The 21,458-nt window shown below is 38.9% G+C and overlaps 1 protein-coding gene across 1 annotated transcript; it reads right to left on the bottom strand.

Moving 5' to 3' along the window:
* Nucleotides 1-444: 444 nt before the first annotated feature.
* NSUN2 (NOP2/Sun RNA methyltransferase 2) lies at nucleotides 445-21,366 on the bottom strand. The gene is made up of 19 exons (XM_039549313.1): nucleotides 21,158-21,366; nucleotides 20,919-21,076; nucleotides 20,624-20,728; nucleotides 20,409-20,514; nucleotides 19,714-19,785; nucleotides 16,329-16,413; nucleotides 15,333-15,525; nucleotides 14,876-14,950; nucleotides 13,657-13,787; nucleotides 10,504-10,577; nucleotides 7,382-7,512; nucleotides 6,714-6,810; nucleotides 5,443-5,618; nucleotides 4,832-4,924; nucleotides 4,302-4,437; nucleotides 2,991-3,071; nucleotides 2,639-2,777; nucleotides 1,670-1,709; nucleotides 445-1,011 (listed from the first exon to the last, which is right to left on the bottom strand). Exons 1-19 carry the CDS (start codon nucleotides 21,236-21,238, stop codon nucleotides 606-608), a joined length of 2,379 nt encoding a protein of 792 aa, XP_039405247.1. The 5' UTR covers nucleotides 21,239-21,366; the 3' UTR covers nucleotides 445-605.
* Nucleotides 21,367-21,458: the final 92 nt, after the last annotated feature.

The raw sequence follows: 21,458 nt of genomic DNA, 5'->3' as shown, positions 1-21,458 counted from the left end.
TCACTCTGAAGAACCTCACACATCAGTCTCTGGTAAAATGCATTCTGCTTTTTTTTTTCCAGGGTGCTGCACATGGTTTCATTTTGAATAACCAGGCTGTCAGTCAGATATCCTGTATGTGCATTTGTATGGATACTCACACTGATTCTCTTATCCTTTAAAGAACCTGCAGTTATCAATAATAATCAGACTGGGTGGTAGGTGGGGTAAACAATCATAGGAGAAAAAAGTGCTTTTGGAATCTATGTGCTTTGAATGGAACCCCAGGTTTTACTTCTGAAGGAATTTTTGACCAGTTACACACGTGCAGAGCATTTGAGCATACCATTGTTCCACTAAAAATACGGGCTTTAGATTTCACTGGTGCCTGGTCTGTTGCCAGCAACAGACACAGAAATCCACCAATAAAAGGGAGTTTAAAATGGTAAAAAGAAGACACATTTGAAGAGAAATCTCTTTATAGCTTTCATTTAAAATATAAAATAGGTGAAACTTTAAAAGAGGAACATCCCATTCCAACCAAAATTTTAAAATACAGTTTCATGCTAAAAGCAAAAGTCTGGAAGTCAGCCTCATGGAAGCTGCCAAGCAATACAGAAAGAAACCTAATCTTTCACATTACTGGCATCCGTCTCTCTGCTTTCCTGGCTTACATGAGCGTTGGCATTTTTACTAGATTGATCTAAATCCTCAATTTTATTTTCTATTTCCATAGCACTGCTTTCCACAGGACTCTGGGAAGATTCTTCACCTATTTCTGCTTCCATTTTTGTGACTAAATCATGTTCTTTATCTTCCACATCCATTCCTTCCTCTGTTTGTGCCAGTCTGTGTTGAACTTCTTCCTCAGTTTTGTTTTCCACTTCCTCCTCTTTCCTCTTTGCTTTAAACACTTCAACTCCCATCATCCTCAGGTAATGAAGTCTCTCATTCTTGGGCACAAAGGCACGGAGTGAAGTCTTCCCTTGCCAACCACACAGCACTATTGGACACTGAAGATCATGAGGTTTTCTACAAACAAACAATTAAGTTCAGTCAATTATGAGAAAGTTCATCTTCAAAACTTCATTTTATAGCCATATACCTATTCAGTTCTAACACTGAATGCATTTTGTAACTATTCACAGAAGATGGAAGTACATTGTTCTTAACTTCAACATCTACACAGGTACCTGCTTGTCTACAAGCAAGCAAGCAAGCCAAAAAACCAAAACCTCAAAGCTATTAAATTTCTGCAACAAGCAAAATAATTTTCTGTCTCTGGTTTCAAAACTAACACAGGGAACAGCAAGATGAAAGTTTACATTTAAAAAGTTCTCAAGAGTTTTGTCCACAGAAGTTACTTTGTCCACAAAAAGGAACAATAAAATGTAACTTTTCCCATTCCAAATACTGGACTTTACAGGGAAACAAACAAATAAATCACACACAGAGAACTGTGGACCTCTAGCACAACTACCAGCTCTCCTTTATGAAGCTAAATTCTACACTTGTTTTAAGAATTCACAGACAAGACAGCTTCTCTCCTTGTCATATTCTCTGTATCCTCTCTGGCTTTACTGTTTCCCTCACTGCATCTCTAGGCCTCTACTTCTGTTTTTGCGGAGTGAAAATAAATTCTTGTCCAAGTCTTAAAAGTGCACAGATAGAAAGCAACACATCTACTTACTCAGGGTCTGGGTCGTACTTCAGAACTATACTTCCCATCGCTACAGGGAAGGGGAACAAAAACAAAACAGATGTGTTACTTGGTACGATGATAAAATGATTGTAATCTGAAAATGCTCAAGAAAACAAGTTTTCAGACAACCACAGAGCATGACATGGCTAGAGTTATCTACATCAGTACACTGAACTATACACAATACCAGATTTTATTCCCTTTCTTTTCAAACCAAAGTTTATACAGTTACAGAAGCAATTGCCAATTCTGCCTCCTCCAAAATCCCAAACAAACAAGTTAAAATACAAAACCCACACAGTGGATTAATTTACTCAGTGAATCTAGCAAGGAACTTTTACTCAATTAAAAACAACATAAGAGCATGCCAGCCCAAACTTTATAACATTTTCTTCTTCTCATTTTCTCTCATCAAACATGGAAGTACAAGGATCAGCAATGAGTTGGAAATAAAACAATAACAGAAGGCTGAAAACCAATTTTCATTTCTTGAAGCATCCAGTGTAGAGGAAATAAAAGTTTAATATGAGTAGACATTGCTCCCCATATTTAAGAAAATCAAATCTGAGTAAGTCATACATAAGCTCATGAGAAGCAATTGCAGATGACAAACAAACAGTTTCAGCTGGAGCACTAACAGGCAGAAAAACCAAAAGCGTATATAAAATCTTTGTTCATCAGATATTTTAAACACTGCCTCACAGCACTGCTTTGCAGGAGTCATAAGTTTGGCAACTCCTCTGTTCTCTAAAGCTCAAAACCTTAAAGGCTGCAATCAGAAAGGACTACAGTATCTAGCAGCACACTGGCTTTCAGTAATGCTTACTTACCTAACAACTATATTTAAGATAAATTTAGTCAAAATTTTTAGCAAACACTGTTTATGTTACAGGACTTTCATAGTCTTCTGTGTAAAGTATAAAAATAATTTTGTGACAGCAAAATTAGCAGGCTTACCCATGTCTTTGACTTTCTTCTGTGTTTCACTGCTAAATTTACTTAAGAATGGATTTTCCTGGGTTAGCAAAATTTTGACATCTTCTATGCAGACATTTATAATCCTTGCATGAATAAACGGGTACAGAGTATAAATCCCCTGTTTAATAAGTAAACACAATTATTTCAAAATTCAACCGCTACTTTCTGAAGGAAAAATGTTAAAAACCTAATACCAGAAAACAATTTTCACATTTTAAACCATACGAAAATGTAAATTACCATTAATCTGACAAAGTTAATACCAGCTGTTTTATAGGCTCTCGAAGAAACCTAAAGCACCTCCTTTGAAAACACAGTGCTATGCAATTACCTCTTGTGCTAATCTGAATGCACATCCAAACTGTTCACCATCACTGTTGCGAGACCAGACTTTTATCCCTGTGTTAATAACCTGCAAACAGCAAAGTCAAGAAGCATCAGTAGGGAGTATAAATTCTAAATTACCCCTCTGAACTTGTTTTTTCCTCAACTCTTCGACTAAAAGTTCATTCGCACTGGACACTGAATTAATGTGAAAATTCATCCAAGGGAAAAAGGAACTCCTGCTATAAAAATGTGGTGCTCTCTCAACATAAAATGCCTTTTACTTCTTTCCATATTGAAAACTGAACAGTGTGAGGAAGTGGCAGTCTTAAAATGAGGGCAACAAACTATGAATATCTAATTTTAACTTTAGTTTGAGTAAGAATTTTCTGTGTGATTCTGGGAAAGTCAGTCAAAGACAGGATTTCAAAAATGTACAAGTGATTAATTATTTGGACACTATATCTATCCTCTGTGGTACTCAAAGTCTCACTACCGAATATAATGCACAAATTTCTTAAACTTTTGTCAATTATTTAGCCATTTCCTGCATGGGGGATAAAAGAATAATTATTTATCCATCCCAAAGATCTGTTGCAAAGATATACTGAATATCCTCAAAAATTTTCAAGATTTGACTGGACGAGGCCCCAGGATGTATCTGATCCAGCTTTGAAGTCAGCTCTGTTTGCTGTAGGAAGGAAGCTGGACTAGATAACCTCGTTCCAACCAAAATTACACAATGACTTTTGAGACAAATCTTTAGCATTTGCAAGACATTTTCCATAGGGAATCATATTTAAAAAAAAAAAATTCTCTTTTAATTCATGAAAACTACTTATTATCTCACAATCATTCACCTTAACAAACTTCCAAAACGTTAAGTTGTTAAAATTAATTTGAAACAACGTCTCTATGTAACATAGCCAGTAAATAATTCAGCTGAACTTATCCTTTTGGTAGGCTTTCAAAGCTCTTAATACTTTCATAATTAAGGGGCTCATAAATACAACAGTGTCAATGTAAACTTGTAAAGTTACCTGAAGACTACATAAAAATGCTGGCACACACACAGCAGTTATATATTCCCTCTCTCTACTTTTTTCTTTCATCCACCAAAAATACACTGATTTTCATCTCAGAGACTGTTCTTTTCCTCTCAGAGTCAACTTTTCATCTCTAACACAGGAGGGACAGAGAGGAAAACATTAATCCAGACTTAAAAAAACAAAAAAAGCCTGTCAGAGGGCTAATCCTCTATGTAAACAGTACATCTGGCAAGTTCAAGGAGATATCCATTGATGCTTATGAACCATACCTTCATCTTCTCACTATTGTTCAGAAGCACATTCCTTAGCTCCTCAGAAACCATGTACAGCTGCCTCTTTTTTCCTTCTTGAGTTCGAGTCAGTAAATTCGTCTTGGGAAATGATGGGTCCAATGCGTAAAACTTCCTGTGGCCATAATACTTGTTTTGATTAACTGAGCAATAAAATCACATACTCAAAATGCATGGGTTAGCCCATTTCCTCCAGCTATCTCTGTAAACACTTAGCACTTTGGCTTCAGAACACAAAGATTAGACTTTCTAAGCTGCATGACATCAGAAAAGACAAGCTGTTATAGACACTGAGACACACTGGAAAATTTCCAGTGCAAACTCTAGTTGGCTATTTTTACTCAAGTATTTCAGTGTTGAGGAGAGGCGGTCCTGGTGCAAAGTCAGGCAAAAACCCTTATACAAGACCAACGAGACCCATCTTTTGTGACGAACTGAACTTGAACTACTAATATTCCTGAACTAATAGGAATCTTACTGCCAAAACAGAAACTTTTTTTTTTTCTTACTGGATAGGAAGGAACAGTGGATCATCTTCAGGGAGAAACACAAAAGGGTCTTCTTTAAAACCAAACAACTTCATTTTTTTAGATGGTGGTGGTCTAAAAAGAAAGTAACATTGCACTGTCAATTTCAGTAACAGTACTTGGTATAAAATCAGTATATTCAGTTCATTTAGTCAACACTTGGCTTATTGTAACAACAGTATGGCAAACAGAATACTGGCATTTTCTTGTGCTTCAGTAACACTACACACAATTTAACTTGTTAAAATGAGGATGTGAAGCAGTGCTTTGAAACAGAACTCACAAAAACAAGTAAACAGAGATTTCTGATGGAGTGCTTGTGAAGACAATAAAGATCTTCCAAACGTTAACTTCTGAAAGTATTTTTTCTCTGTAACAGAGAAGAAAGTACTAACAGACTTTACGAATGCTAGTAAGAAAACTGGCTATTTTCCAAACTTGCTGAACGAAAGACAGACAAGACAGAAAACATGGAAATGCAAAACAACTGAATGAATTCATTAGTTTTTCTTGATTGACTTCTAAATAACAAAAGAACTACAGAATACTCAGCAATTACTGTCACAGGACAAATACTTAGATGTGGTCCTTACCCGCATACTCCTTCCTTTTTGCTCTGCTCAGTGTCCGAATTCTGCAATTCTTGCATTTTCTTAGACTCTTCATTTTCAGCAAGTGTTGGTTCTTCAATAATACAGTCAGAACCATTATCTGAATTAGCTGCTGTCACTTCAGTATCCCCTGTTCTTTGTGGTAATTTCTGATGAACCTGTTTGAAATTACAGTATTTTCAAAAAGGCAGAAGTGGTGTCCAACTTGTAACAGAAGGCACCTATGTGCTTAATTCTTGTCAACTTGTATACAAGTGCTTAAACAGATCCATTCAGGGGGTTAATCTGATTACTAGATCAAGATACCACTACAAATTGCATTTACCTCTAGTACTGATCCGGACAGTTTCGTACCAACTGTCCAAGAAAGGTATTTTTGTACTATCTACAAAATCATGTTCAAGCACTCAGAGAAGACTATTTTAAAACAGGATCTGCTGTTTTCTTCCTAACACTCAAAGTGACACACATCCTGCTGCTGTACACCTTCTGTAAGAGTGCTACGATGTTCAGCTTAGAACAGCACAAACTATTTGGAGGGTGCTTCCTTCTGAATAAATGCTTCTTCCCTACTGCCACAAAAATTTTACTCATAAATAGTTCTAATGAAGCAAATAAAATAAACACCTAAAAGGGATTCACACAAGAAGTTTTTCTTATGGACATGACAATCTAAGAGATCAAATAAATCACATCAACTTAAAATCCTGTTGCCAGGATTTTAAAGACAATTGACAACAAATGGATTAAAGGCAGATGGCTGAAGCTGCTGCTCCAAACAGTTTTACATCCATTCCCCGTGCTGCTGATCTGCTAATCTGCTAGTGAATCACTCCTGAGCAACCAGCCACAGAGCAAGATAAACTCAAATCAGAATTAGCTTACAACACAGCAGAAAAAAGCCTTTAGGAGGGGACCACACACAGCTGAAGGAAGTGACAGCTTTAGCTATCCAATATAATCTGCTTCTGTAATTCTTCCAAAGCCTTAATTTTAGGGTCAAGATTTATCTTGTTATTTTACTATAATTTCAAAATCCCCTTTCTCTTTTTTTCTTTATTCTATTTCAAAAGTTGTCATGGTTTTTTTCTTAAGTGCTTCATGGATTTAGGAATTTATTTTTAATTGACAAACAACTGTAACTGAAGGGCAGATACAGAACAGTTACACTATGTCTATTATGTGCAAACTTGAAAAAAAATTCCTGAAACATTATTAGTAATTAACATTTTAGATAATTTAAAAGAAGTTACCTTAGGCTGACGTTTATTCCATGGCATTGGAGACTTTTTTATCAACACAGCCACAAAGAAGCCACCTGTGTTCTGGTGATGTGGCAATATCCTAAGACTAGAGAGAAAAGAAAAAAAATGTTGCTGCATATTCATAGCTGCATTTGGACTCTCACAAAATGCTAGAAGGCCCATATTTATATTTACTTTCAGGATAAGTATTCGTAGTAGGATTGTGCAGATTTAATTTATCAAACTAGAAACAGGATCTAAAATAGAGCAATTTGACAAAATGACTTGCATCAATGCGACATGTTCATTTCACCATTCCCATCTGAGCTTTAATGACTCATTTCTAAACAATATTTTTAGGATAGCTACGGAAAGCCTTTAATAGCAAGTCACACTGTTAAACTGTTAAAAGTTTTACATACTTTTTTAGTAATTTTGACTGTTTATCTCTATTGGATGCAAAGAATTTGACCTTTTCATGTGGGTATTTATTCCTCTTACACAACTTGCAGTAATTTCTCCTGATTCACTGGAGTTTAAATATTGTGCCCTGGCATTACATATGAAGCAATCAAAATATACTCAGACCTACACATTCCTATTCTGATCTAATTATAATTTGCCCACAACCACACGTTACATCAAATCCTCATAAGATCTACTCTGGGAAAACTTACCAGCGCTCCAGATTCATTGCCTTTAGCTTCTCTTCATCCTTCACTGGAAACATAGTAGGACGTATTTGTGTTTGTCTATTTGAAGGCACATCTTTCCACTCTTCAAACCACTGCCCATCTTTCAGCATCACCTTCAAAGGAGTAAATATAAATACTATGAAGAACTGAGGTCACCATTTTACAAGTTTTAATTAAAATATTTGCAAACCAAGGCTCAGACACCAAAAAGAGAACTTATTTCCTTGTACAGAAAATTAAGTTCTTTAAAGCGTATTGTTTCCTTGCGCATTGTACGTGTGCACTTCAGTGTAGGAGATTCTTGCCAGCTGCAGCTCTTTGCTGCAAAAAGCACGCAGTCAAAGTGCAGACTGGTGCTGAACCAACTACAAAGATCTCTGGTAACTGCTAAAACATATAAACCACCAAAATCCAGTGGAAGGACAGTGGAGAAATTTATAAGAAGACTGGTGAGCCATCAGATTTAGGATACACTACTCCTTTTTTTCCATGAGACTGGCTGTGAAACATTCTGCTATAGGCAGCTTCCAAGCAGTATACAAAGGAATATAGGATAGCAGTATACAAAGGAAAAGAGCTACTGCAGTATAGTAAAAATCAGAACTGAGGAATCTCAATTTCATTACACAAGAAACATGCAAGAGTGCAACACAACAGCTTGGTAGGCAGAAAGCCACACGACAGGGGCATATACAGCTCACTGACAGAGATGCTTTTGTGGAGAGTTGCTGAAGAACCATGTCCCCATGAATTTTATAGCTTCTCTACCTTTACTCAGAACTCAGAACATATTTATAGATCTGCTCTAAGACACTGTGTAGACATAACATCACCTCAGTCTGGCTAAGGGTCAAAGCTTTTGATGGACTCTTAAGATACAAGCAAAAGGTTAGAGCCACAACTCTTATAGGAAGGCATTCTGACTGCTCTTCAATCAAGAATACCAAAGTGAAAAAATAAGCCAGGGAAAATTTGACTTCAGAGCTCTAGATGCCTGGTTTTGTACTGAATGCTAAAGCTGGAAGAAAAGTCCCAAATGGGGGTGTACAGGGCAAATCCATAAAATTAATCACTGAAATGAAGGCCCATTTTTGTTGTTAAGGCAAAAAAGTAAAGAAGTTGCACTGATGGCAACTTCAGGACTGGCAAGTATGATGAAGTGATTTCATGCTTCTCACTGTGATTGTCTTGAAAGTTTAATCAAGTGTTCTAGTGGAAACTGAAATGTAACATTTATCTGGAACACAGATTTCAGTATCGTGAAGTCTGGCACTTCTCAGCCACGGATCAAATCACACATTGTGCTTTTCCACATTTCCTGAAATAGAAATTACTGTACTTACAGGATTAGTATTTCAAGTCAAAATATGCTACATTTCATAGTGCTAGATGGAGACAAGACAGACTGTACTTCTGAACTGCTCTTCTTTGGAAGTCATGACTCAAGCTTGAGCAAAACCAACAACAGGAGTGATAAATAACTGAAGCCTAAAAAAAATCTAGAACTATTTTGGTTTTACCATAACAACTGCCAAGCAGCCCTGTGCTGTTCAGTTTTGGTTTACCAGCCTAACTGGTAGGCTGGTGTGACTGGTAGAATGACAAAGCACCAAAGAACATGCTGAACTCTCTTCTATTGCACTTTCACTGACCACCTGTGAGGGCAGAAGGAAGAGTAAAAGTGTTGCAGAAGCAGATGACCAAATCTAGAGCTAAAAAGGTGTCTTCCTCCAAGCCCAAAACAATTCACTGGAGTTCACTCAACATCTGGCATAAGGAGGGAATACAGAATGCTATTTCCAGGCACCCAAATGTCCCTTGAAAGAAACCTTATTTCTGTTTTTGCTGTTTCCAGAGATTTACAGTCAACTGATGCTTGGGAATATTCAATATAATCAGTTACATAGCTCCCAGAAAACAAATGTTGCACCAGGGAACAAGTAAACAGGAACACCAAGTAAAAACAGCACCAAAGCAAGCAAATACATCCACAATGACATGCTAGCCAGTGAGGCCTGAAAATACACAGTAGCAGCTAATAAGGGCTGAAGCAAGTCTGGCAAACTTTCAACACATTTTGTCAAACTAGTTTTTAAAACCTGTTAGGGAGATTTATATTTCAACTGCAAACACAGAAATAGATGCTACAGGGAATACAATATACTCTTAGTGATCATTATATAAATATATATCTAGTGGCTTTATGGAGTACCAAAAAAAGGTAAAATTAAGATCACAGAGCCACAGTTATGCATTTTACATTTATTCTTCAGGTACAAGCATAAAGAGTAAACCTTAGGAACTGTAAGAAGAAAGAAATCAGCTAGTTTCTAAGCTGAATTTCCAGTGGCAGAACATAAACAGATCTTTATTCCCTGCATCTCGTTCATTAGCCTGCACACAGGCATAAACCTGTCTGCCATTGAAGAGATTAGTGAGATGGTAAGACAGAACCACCACTGGCATTGCAAAGGCACCCACTCATAATTAAAATTTAATCAGTTTCTTTCCCTCCTACTAGGATGGCCTTCTACTTTTCTTGACTATACTCATAACAAGAAGATGAAGCAGCTTTGGGTTTTTTTGCCCCTCCCTACTAGTTTGTTTCCAGAACTGAAATCACTTAAGGCCTGGAACAAAATACAGGATTCTATTAATATTCTAGGATTAGTCACAACATTGCAGGTTTTACAGCTTATTTGCAGAAACAGTTTCACAGCTTTCACTTTCAAATGATTCAAATGGACCAGCTGAAGAAATGCAGAATCTAACATTCACAGACTGTAAAGACAGAGATGGATGAATAACATTAAGTGGCTGAAATCATGTTGCCATCTACAGGCCACATACACACAACAGAAAAGGGAATTGTACCAAGAAAGTATAGGAGACAGAGGAAAGACACCTAGAGGTAACAGGAGAGCAGATGAGGAGCCAAGAACTTCCCTCCACAAAGACCTTCAGCTTAGCTCTCTCCCCTAAACATCAAATCACTGCCATTAATCCAGCTCAACCTAATGTTCTGAAATGTTACACTTCTGAATTTCCCTTATTTAATACTCTACCACAGACCAAAAACTTCACAAAAATATCAGGATGAATACCTTCCATTTTGTAATTCCTGGCATCCTCTTCAAACCTGGTAACTCAGAAGAGACATCAGCAAGTTCTAAGGCACCTGAAATCCCAAGAATATAAACGTTCTTGAAAACAGAGTTCAAGAGTTGTGTTGCCAATTAACTTTTACAAAAATAGTTTTCCTTAAAGTTTTAAGACTGTTTTAAGAATACTACTTTTTAAAACTTTCAAGAAATTATATATATGTATATTATATATACAACTTCTACCATGCACATTAACAAAGAAGCTGAGAAGAACTGGTAATAATAACTACATAAGTTGCAATCTAGAAATTAACCAAAACATAACAGTTAGATATTTTTTGTAGCAGCTGCAGAGTAATATTCTACGACCTGTATCATAAAACATCAATGCTCTAAGCAATGCAATCACTGAAGTTTTTATTCTCATTTAGTTATTATTTGGATTTACTACAGTGATTAAGTATTTTTCAGGGAACTACTTTTGGTATAACTAAGCCTTCTGAAATGCCTATGATGTTCTAGTTTCAAGGACTTACAATCTCAATATATTCCAGTGAGAGAGGAAAGAGAATTTGTTATTTTTTAACTGGAAAGGAAAATTCCAAACTATTTAACACTAACAGGACAAAAGACTCTATGCTTAAAATATGACAAGTTACTACAAGAAACATCAACAGAGTATAGTTTAATCTACTGAAGAAAAGCTTTAAGCTGTCCAAACTCAAGAAAGAATGATACAAAAATTTACTGTTTAAATAGGTGATCTCCCTAGAGAAGAATAACTTCTAACATTGCTTTTCAGCGATTCTGAATACTTAAGTTATATAACAGTCAGGTAGGCTTTTCCTGATGTTGTACACAATTTATCAACCTGTTCTACATGACTATAACCATTTACTCTTACAGTGACAGCTTAAGCAAGTCTTTTAAATAAATGAAAAGGTGATGTATGAATTCATAGACAAATTCAAAAATGACATCTCAAATGTGATTACACTTGATGTTTTGCATCCATCCTTTGAATACTCTTGCCTCCCTACAGCATGACTTCAGCTATGTCTCAAGACTACATCAGACTTATCAGGCACTAAAGAGTCTTGTCAGAAGTACTACAATTTCCAGTAGTTGCTACAGGGTACAAAAAGACCTTCTCCCTATTCCTTCATCCCTAAGGAAAAAGCAATCTCTCATCTGTTTCACAAGTAGCAAGACAACACTGTGCTAGAAAGCACCAACAAACCTTCTGAACTGACCTGAACTAATTCTTGAGGTACAATGCCCCTTGCAGACCACTGCACGACCTCTTTACTACTACCTTCTTTAGCTACACCGGTGTTCAAGTTCCAAGGATTAACATGCACTTGCTGGGACACATCATAGCCTCCAAGTAGGCCTCAAAATACCTCCAAGGGCAGAGACTAGATCTGAACATCACAGCCAGTCAAGACCCTTCCTTCAAAGTACTGAATTTGCCCCAGGTGCTGCAATTGCTGGCCTTCACATCCTACTGCTTTTCTGCTCCTATCCCAACTAGTTCTTAATGCTTTCCAATCTTGTAATTGTTAAAATTAATGCTGGCTTAATATGGCCTTAGATAAGCCAAGCATACTATAATTTACTGGAAATGTGTCTATGCCTACCAAAGAAACTACCTCTAAATAAAAATGTCGTTTCACAGAATCACAGAATAAGCTCAGCTGGAACTGACCCACCAGGATCATCAAGTCCAACTTCTGGCCCTGCACAGGATACCCCAAGAGTCACACCATGTGCCTGAGGGTGTTATCCAAACACTTCTTGAACTCTGTCAGGCTGGTGCTGTGACCCCTTCCCTGGGGAGCTGTTCCAGTGCCCAAACACCCTCTTGGGGAAGAACATTTTTCTAATATCCAACCTAAACCTCCCCTGACACAGCTTCAGGCCATTCCCTTGGGTCCTGTCATGGTCATCACAGAGAAGAAATCAGTGCCTGCCCCTCCTCTTCCCCTCACAAGGAAGTTGTAACTGCAATGAGGTTCCCCTCAGTCTCCTCTCCTCCAGGCTGAACAGAACAAGTGACCTCAGCCTCATCAGGCTTTTCCTGCAGACCCTTTACCATCTTTGTCGCCCTCCTTTGGACACTCTCTAATAGTTTAGTGTCTTTCTTATATTGCAGTGATTAAAACTGCACACAGGACTTGAGGTGAGGCTGCTGCAGTGCACAGCAGAACGGGAGTAGAAATTAAATAGTCAATTCCTAATTAACCTACAAGCACTTTAGCTCAAGTGCTGTTTCTAAGATGATGAAATTTCATGCATAATTTGGGGCCAGAATAGTTACTGGTACAAAGTAAACATTACACAAAACAGGCTACCAACTTAAAGAGTAAGTGCAGCTCCAGGAGCAATAGAGTTGCTTCTGCTCTGTAAAAGGCTCAACTTAAAAGTCTGTGGAACTTTTCATAACAAATCTAATTAGATGTTTCCAAATTTCAGGTTATTGATTCAGAAAAAACAGTACACACCAGCTACGAAATGGGCTACTAAACCCTATCAAAAGTGATGCAGTGCAGCTTCCCAGCTCATCTCAATTTTTCCACCTCTTGTAATGTCAGCCTTCAAATGCAAGTGAAAAATGCAAAAAACCCCATGAGTTAAAACACCTTAAAACTCCAAGCACATCAAAATGTGGGTCAAAGGATTCTAAAGGTATCAGTGGCTCCCACCTAATGGTGTACAATTACCTTGCTCTAACTGCTTAACTACACACGGGGCTTTTTACTCCTGTAGTGAACAGCAGCAATGTTCCACACTGAGTTTTCCAAAGGAATTATGAATGTCAGACATGGACTCCAACCAGTGAAAGCAGTTAGTGGGAGCAGATAACAGAGACTGAATGCCACTGATCTGTAGAAGTGTCCTCTGTATCATTAACACAACTCTTCAGGTTTTGTACTTGCAGCTGATTCACCCATTTCAGAAGACTGCTCATAGCAACATTAATGAAACCCTACTGGTACCAAAAAATTTCTGTAGTTTTGCAAACTAGGAGCGTATTATCCACACCAAGCTTATCACTAGTACCATCATACACGTATCCTTTTTTGGGCTGAAGGGGAAAAAAAAAAATAAAAAGAAAGGAGTTCCCCACTCTGTTCAAGTTCACATTCTCACCTTGACTCTTTTCCAGCAGAGATGCGATCACAGCTTCATTTTCGATGGGATTCAAGGAACACGTGGAATACACCATTCGCCCACCTTCTGCCAGCTGTTCAACACCACGGGTTGCAATTCTCAACTGCAATCTAACAGAACACTCTTGGTCTAGCCAGCTATCATTCAGGAGCCCAAAAGAAGCTTTACTGCAGACACACAACTGTCCCTGGGCTAAGCCAGCACTTGAGGAGTTCTACAGCTGTCAGCAGTACACAAATTATAGTCAGTGTTAAACTAAGTCAGCTTAGTGCAGTCTATACTGCAGACACACTCACAATGACACCTATTAAATTAAAACAGCAATTAGATCAGGATAACTTTGAACATAACATTCTCTATTTTTTTTTGGCTCTTTCTAGTGCACCATCAATTTTATTATAAAGTACTCAACACTAGAAAAATAACACCCCGAAACATGACTCTTCTCAGAAATCCAGTTAAAATGAGGAGTAATCTGATGATTACAAATATTATGGAAAACACAGCTTAGCTAACAGTGGCTTTCTGAGAAAGGTATCACTGAGTCAGGCCACGAGCTTAGACCATACCTGCACACTTACAACAAAAATGAAACCTGCAATAATGAATGACTTGCCAAGAAGTCATAGTCAGCTGAGTCACAGCAACCAATGGCATCTCCAGCTTGTTAAAAATACAGTAAAATGCTCTGAGATATTTCATCTCTGTTGCAATCACTACATTTTACCATGTGCCTGTACTAGGCTAAGTACTCATTCACCATCAGTTTACTTAAATCCATCTCAGGTAACTGGAACCATTTATGTATGATCTCTAGTAGCCTAAAGACTTCAAAATATCACTATTAAATTTTACAACTTAGTGTATTTGCCAACAGTATTTTACCTGCCTAAATGCTAAGAATCCCAACCAAGTGATTGGCTCCATTTTATTAGCTACCCTGTCTAAATCAATTCAATGAATATTTTAATGTCAGGTATTTGTAACAATACAAGCAATTTAGATTCACATGCTCCCCTCCTCACATCTGAAACCCTACATTTCCTCTCAACAGCACTAAGATCTTGATTTGAGAGAAAAATGACTCTTCTTAGTGTCTGCTTTGTCATATATTAATATGCGAATGCATGCGGATGTTAAAGATATAAAAAAAGGAGAGAAAAATGAAAAGTTCAGATGTGTAATAAGCATTTTTTACCCATGGAGCTGCAAACTGTTTTGTGTTGTCCACTTCCTCCACACATCAATGTTCTTCCTCATGGTTCCATCTCCACTGCAACAGAGGTTGAACAGATTTGTATTATTTGCGTGTAAAACTCATTCCATATCCAAGTCATTTATAGCAGCACAAAAATAAGAGTCCCTCTCCCTTGTAACTAGTTCTCCTACACAGTTCTGTTTCCTCACTGTCTTTGTATTTCAGTGTCCTGAGCATAAGGTCAAAATTTGAAGCCCTTCAACTGATCAAATTTAAGGACCACTTGGAATGAAAAAATTCACCTTGATTCCATATCCCCACACTTTAAAGGCATTAGGAAGTTACTACAAACCCTAACTCACTAACCTACTCAAAAGGCACAATTCAGTAACACAAAACATTCAGCACTGCACTTAAAGCACTAAAATCCATGTATTCAAATTTACATGCAAAGTACCTGCAGGGGACGTCACATAAAATCCTGTCATAGAAGAGGATCTCTTTTCTTCCATCAACATCTATTTGTAGGTTAGGAATGCTGGAGGCATCATGATTTACCACCATGATGCATGGACTGTTTAATCTCTTAGCCTGATGAACCAGCAAATAGCAGCGCTTGTTGTCAACATCATTGGCAATTACAAAACCCTCTGGGAACATAAAATAGTGGGAAAATGCTTCACTATTCAACAGCTAAATAATTTTGCATAGTTTATTACCCAATCTTCGAGAGTTGTGTAAACTTTTCACCAGAGATTTTTACTTAAAAGACTGCTTATGAATAGAGGAGCCCTTACTGAGCATAAAGTAACTTAAAATATGTTGAAGGTTAATTGAGGTGTCATAGTCTCAAGAGTTTTAGCTCCCATCCAGTAGCAGTAAGACACAGTCAAGGGCCCTCCAGCTTTTCAAAGTAAAACCCGTAAACAGAAAAAACCCCCGTTGTCACCAAAGAATCCCTACATCAGCAAATTTTCAGTAGAACACAGAAAGAATCCACACTTTCTACAACTTTACAGTTTCAATGGGCAGTATTTTCTGTGAGCATCTAACCAAAAATAAAGATTCTGAAGCTTACAAAAATGATATATATCACAATTGCTTTAAGTCTAAAGCAGTTTAATCCAGTGTTTGCAGGATACCATGAAACCACAGAGCCTCATGGGCCACCATCTACTAAATAAACCTGATTTATATACAGAAATTAAGCTCTAATCATATTTTACTGTAGTCTGAACTGTAAAGATACATATAATTCATCTCTCTTTTTCAAGCAAAGGAAGCCCATGATGTTTCAAATCAAAGGGGGGGTACCTTTCATCTCATAAGAACCCCTTTGGGAATTCAATATGTAGTTAAATGCAGTTACTCATCTGTGACATTAAAAACAATCTGCTAAAAGAAAAAGCAGAAATTCCAAGTCACAAAAGTTTTTAAAGTTTTCCAGACTTACTGGGAAAAGGAACATTCATGTCTGCATGCAACATTTCAATGAGCTGTGCAGTCTTAGATCCAGGTGCAGCACACATATCTAGAATCTACAAACATAAGAAAGTAAAAAAAACGTCCTGCCTTGTACTTTTTAAGTACTTGAGAAATCTACTGTGTTCCTGTTTAAATTAAGTATTTTTGAATATGCAGAATTACAATTGCTCTGAACACCAATTTGAAAAAACAAAGTACAGTTCTGTTCTTTGTATGCTTTACCTTTGAAGGTCGAAAATATAAAGAGAACTTTAGTTTGTAGGGAACAAAAACATCGGCTGAAATAAAATTTGAAAGAGGAACCTGGATACAGATATGGGGATATGATCTTTTTATCAGCTCACAAGCAATTCCAACTGAAGTTAACTGGAATTTTACATATACACACACACATTAAAGGCAAAGTTATACTCAAGAGCAAGTAGTACTTTTCTTTAAACTATCACTAAATTAATTAGAGACAGCTGTTTATATAGATTCTGTAAAAATAAATTGCTCTCTCTCCTTTCACATTTCCTTTTCAAAAAATGAAGGCAGCATAAACCTCTTGTTTCTCTGTCTTGGAAGAAGCACTTGGGAAGTGTTTGAACTGCCCTGAGTCAGCTGAACAGAACAGCAGAGACACCAACACCTAAACTGATGTGTATTTCTCCCTCCTAGTTTATCACCAGCTTGGATTGTGAGTCACTGGTAGAGTCACTTCCACAGCAAACCAACTGACATCTCACACTGTTCTCTTAAGCAAGGAAGCTTAGAGTCTTTCCTCCTGCCTAGTTAGAGATTTTCAGAAACACATGTCTATCTCCTGGACCTCTGGCTCCAGTAGAAATCAGCTGAGATCGTGCAACAGGATAAAGGATGGGAATGACCCGCTCAGATCCTCATGCAAGCCCATGGCATGAACAAGACTAAACCAGAAGACAGCCCCCAGAGAAACACGAAGACAGCTCCAGAGAGCATGAGCTAAGTGCTGTCATGCAGCAGTGCTAACGCATCATGAAACACACCCTGCAAGATCTGCTGTTTAAAGTCAGAGCTGTGATGCTGCTTTCTGCTTTTGCAGATAATGCAAAAGATGATGAAGAATATACAAGGCTAAGCATGCTCTAAAACTGTCCAGTGTAGGTTTCGGGGGTTTCTGGGGTCCAGTCGGGACGGCCGGACATAGACGGTAACGGATGGAGACGAGAGATCTCTATAGGCAGGTCTCGGGACACAGCCGGTTTATTGTAAAGGGCGTGGGTATTGGGGCACTGCTCAGAGCTGCTGGACTCAGCTCTGAGCAGGCCCAAGAGAGCAAGAGAGTGAACGGGTGAGAGAGAGAGAGGGTGTAAGAGCAAGAGTAGAAGTGGAAGAGAGAAGTATGAGAATCGAAGTAGAAGTGAAGAGAGAATGAGAATTGAAGTAGAAGTAAGAAGTGAAGTGTCTGAAGTCCTGGTTACAATACAATAAATCATCTTCTGTACTGAATATTCTAATTGTCACTAACCAATCTAATACAAGATACAAATCCTATAGCATTTACATACAGCCTATAAGAGTTCTTATATTACCATAGAGTGTTACATCTTAACTTCTAAAAACTACTCTTTGGACCCCTTCTGCTGAGCTAGTAGGGTCTGCTCTGACCCTTGGACCTGCCTGCTAGCAGAAGGTATTGTTCAATCAAAAGGGGATTACTTCAGTGGCCATACCATTGTTTTCTAGTTGTTCAGTAACTAAGACTTGGTATTTCAAAAGTGGCTTTCATTTCGATGTTGCCTGTAGTTTTCATATTCCCAAAATCTTTTGTCAGGCAATCATATTTCCAAGGCTTTCCTGTTTCATCTTCCCCAACAGTCCAGCAAACTGATGGTGAGGGAAAACTAAATTGTGAAAAATAGATTAAAAACGAACACAGTTTTGGAAGTTTGACCATCATTAATTTGATCCTTGTAGAAGATGGAATCAGCATGTTAGCAATGACATACAGAACATGCTGGTTAAGCAAAAGTAACCTGCAATTCTGGTCCTAACAAGCAGCTCATAAGCTAAGGCACTAAGGACTATAAAAGGCTCTAACTGACAAGTCAGGTCATCGTTACATTGTTAAACATTTGCTGTTTTGGCACAAGAGAGGATGAAGAACCTATTCTTAATCTGACTTATGATCAAATTTGTGAAATCTTACTTGCATTTCTGGAAAATGCTGAAATACGTACCCAAATTAACCATTCAATGTAGAACCTCTATGTTGCTATCTTGGCATATACAATGTAAGGTGTGTGCAAAAACAGCCCCACAATTTGTGTTTTACATTAAGACGAATGTGTTCACTACGTGTTCAACTCCAGACAAAAATCAAAATACACCTGTGACACATCAGGACTGAGTCTTTCAATCCATTATGCGCTTAAGAGAGATGAGAAGACCTTGCCTCACATAAAACAGCCACAGCTGTCATACACTGGGTTGGGGTGAAAGTAGGACAAAACAAGGTAAAAAGTTATATATGCTAAGTAACGTTAATATAAAAACAAGTACACACAAACTAGTCTTTAAAACATATGTCGGAAGTTTGATAAACTAAAAGGTTTAAGATACAGCACGAAAATTTAAGAAAGAAGAAGACAACATGGCTGCTTGAGATAGCAAGGCAACTACCTCATTAACTTAACAGAGAAGAGAGTAACACCGCCTGACAGATTCGGTCTGCAAACAAGCACAGAGTATGAAAACATCACAAAAGTTAAAACAGAAAGTTTGCTAGCAGATATCCTCATTCCTATGGCATGCCATAAGAAAATACCATGGGCATTCCTTAGACACTTCAGTTAAAATTAGCACCCTATAGTGTTTAGCCACCACCAGCAGCACGTTTCAGCTCAACCAAAATATTTCATCTAACTGATTTATAGAGTAGAACTTTTCAGCTTCTTCAAAAGGCACAGAGGAGTTAAATCTACCTGGTAGATAATATTATCACTTACACCTTGAAAACTACATCTGTTCACAGTGTGATGGAGTGAGGAAGTTGAAAACAGTCATCCAACTTTAAATGCAGGTTGAAACAAGAATACATAACTCAGATGCAGCTAAACACATTTACACTTTGAAAAATAAGACTGTGCAACTGCTTAAAACCTAAGTGGTTTTTGCAGGGCATTACATACAGCTGAGAAAGCAGATGTTCCTCTGATACTGTGTTTGTGACCTGAACATTAGTTGAGTGCTCCTGTGGATGTGCAGAAAGCATAAACACAACAACACGAAACAGAACCGTGTATCAGCCTTGGCACTCCTGATGTGATCTGTAGTTTAATTAAGCTCATTTCACGGAACAAGCTTTAGTACACATTATATTCTACACTTACCTTATGATAAGGGCTAACATCAAGCAGCAGAGGTGGGATCATACTAACAGCTTCCTGGCGACTGATATTTCCCTTGAAAGGAAAAAAGAAATTAAATTTGGTTTTATTCCATGAAAGAATGCATTTCTTTTGCAATAAAACTTTTAAACTGCTAAAAATAAAACTTCTAAACTGTAAAATAACAAAGCAGTCGGAAACACACTACTATAAACTTAGGATTAAATTTTGTTAGAATTTAGCAAAGAAGAATCACAGTATTTCACCCAACTGTAATTTCTAATAATTGCGTATTTACTCCAATTGTATTAATTCTGTAGTTTCTGATCAAAAGAGAGGAGAAACTGGCTCAAATCAAGTGACAAACATCCATCACTTAAGTTGTCATGCACATGCAAGCACTTTTTATCGGATTTAAACATCTGGTTTCTAACAGCAACTGATTATTTTACAGGGACTCATTTTAGCACCCCCAAACAACAATAAAAAATGCAATTAGTTTAGGAAAAAATTTCTAGCTGCAGTTATGTGCCAGAATCATGGAATGCATCACTGACAGCTGCAACACAAAATCCAGATTCTTCTGAGCTACTCAACTTCTGCAAGAAAAGGTAAGAGTCTCCATCTTTCATAATGTATTTCAATACAGCATTACTCAGGATATGCCAGAAAAAAATCAAGATCTATCAAAAACTTACACATTCTGTCTCGCTAACCAGAAACTGATGAAACTTCTCCAGTTGGGGGGACTTGCGTAAGATTTTTCTACTCAAGTTAGTGTGCCAGGCTAACTCTTCAGGATACCTGGGGAAAAAGAGATAGGAAAAGGGCAGAGGCAAAAGAAAGAGACCGATGAGCCATGCTGGATGCCGGGAACATGCAGAATGCCTTATCTCGCCTCCACATCACTCACCAGCTCAGCGACTGCGGCATCTCGACTTTTTGGCCATCCACCTCCACGTCCTGCAGCTCTCGGAAGTACTTTTCCTTCAAGCAATGGAGAATCTCCTTGGCGTGGCTGCATGCGAGAGACACCCGGAGAGACACCGTATGGAGAATTACAGAATCACAGGAGGATTTGGGTTGGAAGGAGCCCTAAAGATCGTGCAGTTCCACCCCCCTGCCGTGGGCAGGACACCTCCCGCAGTGCCAGGGGCTCTGGCAGCCGCTGTCGGGAGCGCGGCCCCGCGGCAGCCCCCAGCCCGTACCTGCGGTAGCCGGTGATGCGCAGCGTGGCGGGCAGCGGCTCCCGCAGCGCCGCCATGAACGCGTCCCACTCTCCGGCGGGCACGATGCCCAGCTCCCGGTAGTACCGCTCGAACAGCTCGTTCTCCTTCACGATCTCGGGGTAGCCGCCGGCCCAGCCCTGAAGAAAAGCGCCGCTGCCATCAGCCCGACGGCCCCGGCTCTCCCCGCCCCGCTTCACCTCACCCGGCCCGGCTCTCACCGCCTGGTGTTCGCCGCCGCCGCCGCCCCGCTCCTGCTGCTGCTGCTGCTGCCGGCGGCGGTCCCGCGCCCTGCGGCCCATGGCAGCCAGGCGGCGGCCGAGCCGCGCCACCAGCCCCGCCGTGAGGAAGCACGGCTCCCGATCCGCCTCCGCTCCCGTTCCCGTTCCCGACCGGCCGTGAGGGACCGCGCGCCTGCCGCGTGCTCCCGGCGCGCACGCGCAGACCCGCCCTCTCCCGGCGCTGCTTCCCGGCGGAACTTCCCGAGCGCCGGGCGCGGCTCGGCCCCACCCACAACGGGCG

This window comes from Corvus cornix, chromosome 2 (assembly GCF_000738735.6).
Source record: "Corvus cornix cornix isolate S_Up_H32 chromosome 2, ASM73873v5, whole genome shotgun sequence".
Lineage (NCBI taxonomy): Eukaryota > Metazoa > Chordata > Aves > Passeriformes > Corvidae > Corvus > Corvus cornix.
The sequence above is the reverse complement of the archived record's forward strand: the minus strand, read 5'-3'. Positions and strand labels throughout refer to the sequence as shown.

Coding starts and splice junctions, on each gene's coding strand:
- NSUN2 (XM_039549313.1), bottom strand. CDS start 21,238: ATGGGCCGCAGGGCGCGGGACCGCCGCCGGCAGCAGCAGCAGCAGCAG. Junction 4,438..4,831: donor CCACTGTTCCTTCCTATCCA/GTAAGAAAAAAA, acceptor TTATGGCCACAG/GAAGTTTTACGCATTGGACC. Junction 3,072..4,301: donor ACAATAGTGAGAAGATGAAG/GTATGGTTCATA, acceptor TGCTGTTTGCAG/GTTATTAACACAGGGATAAA.